Source organism: Brassica oleracea, chromosome C9 (genome assembly GCF_000695525.1).
Source record: "Brassica oleracea var. oleracea cultivar TO1000 chromosome C9, BOL, whole genome shotgun sequence".
NCBI lineage: Eukaryota > Viridiplantae > Streptophyta > Magnoliopsida > Brassicales > Brassicaceae > Brassica > Brassica oleracea.
The window spans coordinates 43888313-43896361 of NC_027756.1; the positions used below are offsets into that span (position 1 = coordinate 43888313).

The 8049-nt window shown below is 37.0% G+C and overlaps 1 protein-coding gene across 1 annotated transcript; it reads right to left on the reverse strand.

The window, feature by feature from the left end:
• Window positions 1-6133: 6133 nt before the first annotated feature.
• Window positions 6134-8049, reverse strand: LOC106319159 (arogenate dehydratase 5, chloroplastic). Its single transcript, XM_013757407.1, has one exon. The coding sequence runs from the start codon at window positions 7664-7666 to the stop codon at window positions 6368-6370; it is 1299 nt and encodes a 432-aa protein (XP_013612861.1). The 5' UTR covers window positions 7667-8049; the 3' UTR covers window positions 6134-6367.

Consider the following 8049-nt stretch of genomic DNA (forward strand, 5'->3'; position numbering starts at 1 on the left):
TTTTTATTTTAAATTTTAATTTATTATTAAATTAAATAATTTTAATTATTTTTTAATTATATTTTTAAATTCTGTAAAAATAATAAAAACGAAGTAAATTCGTAGCTAATGTACGACCTCTTTACGTGGAAACCTTACGAGGAAATGACGAGAAACAATTAACGACTATTTTACGAGGAAACATTTGCGAGGAAATAACGAGGAAAAGTTTACGAGTATTTTACGAGGAAATCGTTTCGTGGTTGTTACGTGTATTTTGCGAGGAAACTCTTTCAAGGTATTTACGTGTAGGTTACGAGGAACTCATTTCGAGGTATTTACGAGGAATTGTAGCGACGTCCTTGCGTGGAATATTGACGTGGTCTTTACGACGAATCGCCATACTTCGTCTTTACGACGAAATATATTCCTCGCTAAGTTACGACGAATTAGCGAGGAAATATGTGTTACGACGGGCGAGTAACGAGCAAACGCGCTTCCTCGCTATTTCGTCGTAAAGCCTCTTTTACGACGAAATAACGAGGAAAACCGCCCTCGTTAAGGTGATGTTTTCTTGTAGTGGTTTATGACTAATGTTAGAATCCAGATGGTCACCAATCGATGATCTAAAACATTTTTTAGCCTTTAAGATATAATGTTTATTTGGAATTAGACCACAAACAAATAAACATAACTTTTTACCCAAAATAAAAAAAAACACATCTTATTTATTATTAGTGTGGTTTAACTCTTCTATATTTTTCAACATACAGTAAGTGTGCTGTGTGCTCTATAGTGTTTAAAAACAGCTTATGGTGAGTTTAAGTTCGGTTTAAATATATCATAAGCTTCTGTTCAAATTTTCAAATGGACTTGGAAAAGGTGTTTGAAAAAAACATATAAACCTTTTATATTTTATTTAGAATGGTTAGACATCCTTTTCGTAAACCAGATGTCTCTTCATTGATCACTTCATGTATTAAAATTTATCTTAATATTTAAAGGAACACTAGCTTTTTATCCGCAAACCCGCGCGTATTTTTTCATGTTTTAAACATTTAAAAAATCTCATTAGCATAATTGTTTATATTCTTGTTATATATTCATAATTTTTTTTACCACTTTATGTCATGTTCAGGGTATTTAGTATCTATTTCGGTCTCTATGATTGTGTTTTTATTTTATTGTGTTTTAAATCATTCTACTTGGTAAAGTAATATTAATGTGTAAAATATAAAAGTTTAAAGTATATTTGTTTGTTTTATGAAACTATAATATTAATATTCGGATTTAAAGTTGATTATGCTTAGTAAAATTTTAGATTGATAATTTTTAAAACAAATACATTAGTAAGGAAAAAATAGAATATAATATCTTTAAAGATACAATACGTGGATTGTAAGTTTCTAAAACAGAATTTGATGATTGCGTTAATGGATTCCTTTTTTTGATATGGTGACTACGTAGAACTAGGAAAAAAAGTTAAGATGTTGTTTTGTTTTGGTATAAACAAAAATTTAGGAATCGTTTTTAGAATGGTCTTGTATTTTGGGATGAAAACAATAAAATTAGGTTGGATTTTGTAAGCATATAAAAATATAATTACATCTCTTTTATAATACTAACTTACATAAAATCATATAACAACTATCTCGCAAATTTGAATAATATTATACTGTGTGATTATCTAGAAAACGGTATTATAGGACATATTTTCTTGCCAATGATTAATGTATAAACGAATGTTGCTTCTTCGTTATCAAAATTGAGAAGTTTATGTTACGTGGCAAATAACATAGCTTTTTAATTTGTAGAGGCAAGTGATATTACTATAAACCTATTTCTATGACATAGCTCATATTTAAACCTTTGTTTTAGAAATTATTTATAGATTATGTAAACATTTTATATTATTTATCACTTGACTTTGCAAACTGAGCTGCAGATCGCATACGAAAATATTTTGGATCGGAAAAATAGTAAAATTGTTTATGATCTGGACAACGAATATATAATAAGCCCAAAGGCCGAAACAATATAGCATAAGTCGAGAAAAACCCGTGAATATTGCGGTGTAGAAAACAGAATGTTTAGGTGATTTTTTGTACAAAACGAGTGTGAATCAAACAGTGGCATTTGATTGTAATTACCGAAAAAAACTCTGGGTTAAATTCAAAGTGTATTCCTGTTTTAATAGTTTAAATATGAAAAACTAAGCTTATTTTAAAACGTGTTTACACAGATATATATAAATTTCTAATATAATGTTTCTACGTCACATTACCTAATACAAGAACCCGATCACTTCTTTGTTCGGTTGGATTGTTATCTATATGTATAGTCATCTTTAAAAAAAAGTATATGTATAATCATTCTACAATATAAGTTATAACCAGTTAGACAATACTATACAAATAAACAGAATAATAATTAAACAATGAAAAATATTAACATTAAAATTGATTGATGCAGACTTCCATGTCTTTGTATACCTTGAAAAAATATTGCGCTTAGAACTTACGAAAGTTAATTATGGAAAGCGGAAGAAAACTCCCACTTGCAACACATTATAACTTCGTTTAATCTTATGCCATTTCACGGACCACAAATAGAACATTCCCATATATAGAGTTTTGTCTAATCACTTCGAATTGTAACTTAAACCGGAATCAGAATGAAAATCAAAACTGAAACCGAATGCTTAACCAATTAAGATCCAGACAAGTCGGTAGATCCTAAGTGCATGGCTCCTCCACACTCACCAACTACCACATTGTGCTTGATCTCTCTTTCTCTTACCTACCACCCCACTCCACTCTTGATTTCAACATTTGTCTTTTTGGGTTAACTTTCCGCTATATTTGTCTTGATTTACTTTTCTTTACTAATAACAATTAACATGATAATGGAAGTGTTTTAGTCATCTTTATCTGTCCTAATAAAGGATATATACATGACCAAGCTGGATTCAAAAATATGATTGAGATATGATAATTCAAGCTATGCATATAGCTAGTACCGAAACTGATTCCAAACCTAAACTTAATACAAAAACAAAAGACAGAAACAACTTTCTGACCTATAAAAAACATAACGAGGTTAATAAGCTTCCGACTAGATGTTAAATTTCACTCTCCCACCAAACCCTTTACGGTCGAAATGACATGATTATATTGTTGTCATCATATTTGTTCCACATTTTAAAATATTATTTAGCTACTTTGTTCCACATATAACATGAGTGTTTATGAGTAGGCCGGCATGACATGATTCTCATCATCTATATAACTATCATGGACCCATGTATTCGTGATCGTAATATTTATGCTAACGAACAAAACTCTCTTTTGAATTAATTATTGGTTACTTTTTACTGAGCAGTTTTGTCTTCACATAAAACCAAGCTGAAACTTACTAGGTAAGTCGTTTATAAGCGTATGATACTATGATTGTGACCAAAAGAAAAGCTTGAAATTTATAGATAGCAATTAGTTTTGTCGGAGAATGATTTGTAAACAATATATAAATAGATGACATCGCATGGATGATCATTAACCTAAAACATCTATGATATATCCGCTTACGTCATGAAGAAACATAAGATCATTCCATACAAGAACATAGAAATAACTATCTTTACAAAACAATTAAGAGAGAGGTGAGAGAAAATTCTCTTTGTTCTCTCTTCCCCAAACTTCATCTTCTTGGGCGTTCTTTTTTTACTCTTTTCCGGTGGCTGGCGGTGAGCTTTTAACCGTCGGCCACCACCCCTAATCACTCCCCTTGATCCAATCTTCATCCATGTTAAGCTATGGTCCCCTCACCTCCTCCTTGCTCCTCCTTCTCTAGTCATCACCTGATTGCGGTCGGATCCGGTGACTAAATCGACGTCTGAGTGTGTCCCCAGTGTCCCCGGAGATAGGGCGAGGTTGTGATTGTCCGGTTGCATACAGGAGGCGCCGTCGGCTTGGTAGATCTAGGGTTTTGTCTAGGCCTGGATCTGGGTCAGATCCGCCTCAGAGGCTTGCTGGAATGAAGTGCTTTGCTTCCCCCTCCGGTCTCCGCCTCCTCTGACTTTCCCCTGCCTCCTCCTTCGGTTGTTCATGTTAGAGCTTCCCCGTTTTTGTTTCTCCTGGTTCAAAATGATATGACGAGCATGAGGATCTCGTCGGGGCCTCTCCCTTATTTCAAGAGACAACAGCCATGGCTTCCTACGGTGATCGTTTGGCTCCCCTGCTTGCTATCGATGTCGTCTACTAGGGTTTTGAGGACAATCCGATGTGGTGATTCACTTGCATTTAGGCAGAGCCCTCTATCGCCTCTCGGACCGCCTGTTGTCGAGGAGCTTCATACTTCCTCTGCGCTTCATACCCTTGCATTCAAAGTTCCGACAGTCAGACATTGTGTTATCTCGTAGTCTTGCTGCATCCTTTGTGTCGCGTGGGTGGTTTTGGAGCCTGTTTGTACCACCTACGCTTGACCGTAACTCGAGCCTCAGCGTAAGCAGCGTCACTTCGGGCCTGAACCTTTGTCAACTGTCGAGATAGCTAGGGGTTGGTTGGATGACGTCCTCCTCCAGCGAAAGGAAGGCGCTACCGTCGATGCCTGCTTGGAGCCACTTCGTTGAGTTCTCAACTGAGTCTTCTCTGGCTATTCTCTTGCTTCTTCGGTTTTGTTCCGGTTCAGCAAGAAGCGTTTTGGATAGGGTGCCTACATTGTTGTTTCTCTTGATCTTATTGCATTATTAACTTCAGCTCTCTCTTGTTAGAAGCTTAAATTTAATCTCTTAGTCTCTTAGGGGTTTTTTTAAACTCAAATTGGCTTTGTAAGCGAATTGTGGATGCAATTCATTTGTATCCAAAACTTTCATTTTGATTAATGATATTTACCATTTAGCAAAAAAAAAAAAAAAACATAAGATGTCCATGAATTTTGTATCAGTGTCCACATTTGTCTGAATATAGGTTAAAACACGTAAACCGTTATTCATATGCAAGTTTAATCGTGGACTATTGTGCAAAGCATAAGGTTAATAAGTTTCCGGTTTCCACTACATCTAATTCACCGTTTCGCACATGCAAAGAAGTTTAAACTCAATATGGGAAAGATATATGTAAACATAGCAAAAATATTGTGGAATACTGTACAGAAGACCTCCAATATATATATAATATATATATAGTGAAGTGGTGTTAGATAATTCAAACGACATATGAACAATTTAACATTAAGTTTCGTGGAAATTATATGCCCGATCATCAGACAAGTCAAAGTGATTTTCCTGAAGCTAGTTGAGAGCTTTGTTTTATTATCAAAGAAAATTCACAGAAGTTGTCATAGTACACGAACAGATGGAGGTTGTACTTTGTTTCAACGCAAGAAATATCAACCTGAACTTATGTTCACACCTTAAGTTTGACATTTGTAAAATTTAACAACTTATTTTATCAACATGTAATTTAATAACTTAAAGGTTTAGAATCCGAAGCTTTTCTTGTTTAGTTGGTTAACATGGGAGTTCTAGAAGATAGCTTCGAATACTATTATAGTATTTTCGAATACTTTTTTTTTATCATCAACTTATATAGACTCATACAGACTATTATAGTATTATTAAATGATCATATTACTATATGTGTTTTTCAACATTAATACTGCTATATGTTTGCTTACAAATTTACTAAATTACTGAGAATATGCATTTGAAACTATATAGTAAGAAGATGATGATGAAAGGAAATGGCACATATAATATGATTGGTACATGTGTTTGTTGGTCGTCTACTAATTATAAAAACTGTTTTAGTTCTTACCAAACATTTAAATTCAATCGAAATTATGATATTTGAGTTTTTAAATAATAATTCTAGTGATGAAAAAAAGAAAATTCTAGTTGTATATGTTTGCTTACAAATTTACTAAAATACTGAAAATATGCATTTGAAACTATATATTATATACTAAGACTCTTTTTTTTTGAACATTGTATATACTAAGACTCAGCACATAATATAATAGTGTACGTGTGCTTGTTAGTCGTCTACTAATTATATTAAAAAAAATTAGTTTTTTACCAAACATTAAAATTCAATCGAAAATATGGTATTTTAGTTGACAAAATAAAATGGTAAGTAATTTAAGACATTTTTTCCACTTGACATAAAAAGTTCTTCATTTGATTTTGATCATCAGAGCCCAACTACAAACCGGTCTTGGTTTCAAAAGTAGCTTAATACAACAAATAGGAGAAATAAAATAAGATTTATTCTCCTACTTTTATATGCAAAACGAGCTCTAAATTTCTACTTTGATTTCCAGTATCGTTACACATAAAATACGATATTATCTTTATCAATATGTTGTTATTATAATTTGGACAAATATACGGTCATGCGTCTTCGATAGGCAACGTGGACCACGGCGTCATATCCATTGGGTAACTTCCCAGCACCCTCAGGAATGACGTGTACTCTTGTACCTCCGCTAGCGCGTTTTGCGCACGCGCCTCCGCCATCGACGCCTCGAAATCGACGTAGAATGTGTACTCGAAGTGTTTCTTTGTTCCCACGCTTCCGTCGTCGACGACTCTGAGCGGGCAGTTGTGGTGCGGCCGCGATTCGATTTTCGTCAGACTGATGTTCCGAAACGCAAACGCGGAGAGCACTTTGAAGAGGACGCTGGTTCCCTGGTGCTCCTGAGCGGCGAAGACGATGCTGGTTTTGAAGGGACGATCCGTGCGAGGGATGATCGGATCACGCGCGAGCATCAGGAAGCGCGTGACGTTCCCCGCGTCGTCTTGGATCCCGTCGGCGAGAATCTGGAGCCCGTAGAGCTCCGCTGCTCTCGCGCTGGCCACGGCCGCCGTGTCGTGGAGGTTGTTCGATGCGATGTATTCCGCCGCCGCGGCCGTGTCGTGAAACGCCTCGATCGCGGCTCTGGGAGTGAGTTTGTTGAGCGATCCTTCGGTCTGAGCCAGAGCCTGGGGATGCGAAATCACGCGCGTGATGCAGTCTGGACGGACTCCGGGGAGAGCGAGGAGGCAGTGGTGGACCGGGATCTGAACCTCGCCGACGATGTGGAGACGGTGACGGAGGAGGAGATCGTAGTTTCTATGAATCGAACCGCCGAGAGAATTCTCCACCGGGAGGACTGCACGATCAGCGATCCAGAGCTCCACCGCCTGAAACGCGACGTCGAATTGGTCACACGGAATAGCTTCAGAGTTAGGGTAAGCTTTTCCGGCGGCAGCTTCGGAGTACGCGCCGGGAACTCCTTGGTACGCTACGCGGAGGGTGGATCCATGAGACGGCGCCGGCGAGAGATCTGTATTCGTCAGAGGTTGAACCAATCCAGGCTTCCCGTTCTTCGTCTCTGACGGAACGAGGCTGAGATTAACGGAGCCGTTACTGTGTCCGTTAACGGCGGCTACTTGATCAGCTAAACCACCGGTGATTGAGCTGGAGTTCTCAGCGGAAGCTACTTTGCTGGCTAAGATAGCGCATGAGCTCTGCCAATCAGCTCGGCTCGAGCCAATACCATTAGGGAAGCTAAACGATTCAGACTTGTAACTACAACGAACAGACACGCGCTTTCCATTTAGGTGACAATAACGCGCGCTTTTAGCCGTTAGATTCGTTTGGATTAGGGATTTGAGATCACACGAGAACGCAGGCGAAACAGTTTGCATGATTTGAGTGGGGAAAATAAAATGCTACTGCTTTTATTGTTGATAAGAAAGAACAAATAAAATGACTGCGTATTTGAAGTGGGTACAAGCTTGGAGTTCTATTGTTGATAAGAGAACTTGCAAGCTGAGAGACAAAGGTGGGAGACGGAGGAGATTATATAGTAAGTGGGAGAGTAGGAGATGGATTTTTCCAAAAGAAAGTCTTAACGTGTCTTTCAGGGCTATTCCGTCAGATCCTCCACCTACCACATTCATTTGTTTTTCCTCCACTATTTGTTTATATTATAAAGTTTTATGAGTTAATTAGATGTGTAAATATGTCTTTCATTTTTGTTAAGAAAGTATGGTGAGTAACCACCCGGTACGTGTTAACCAGTGGCGGC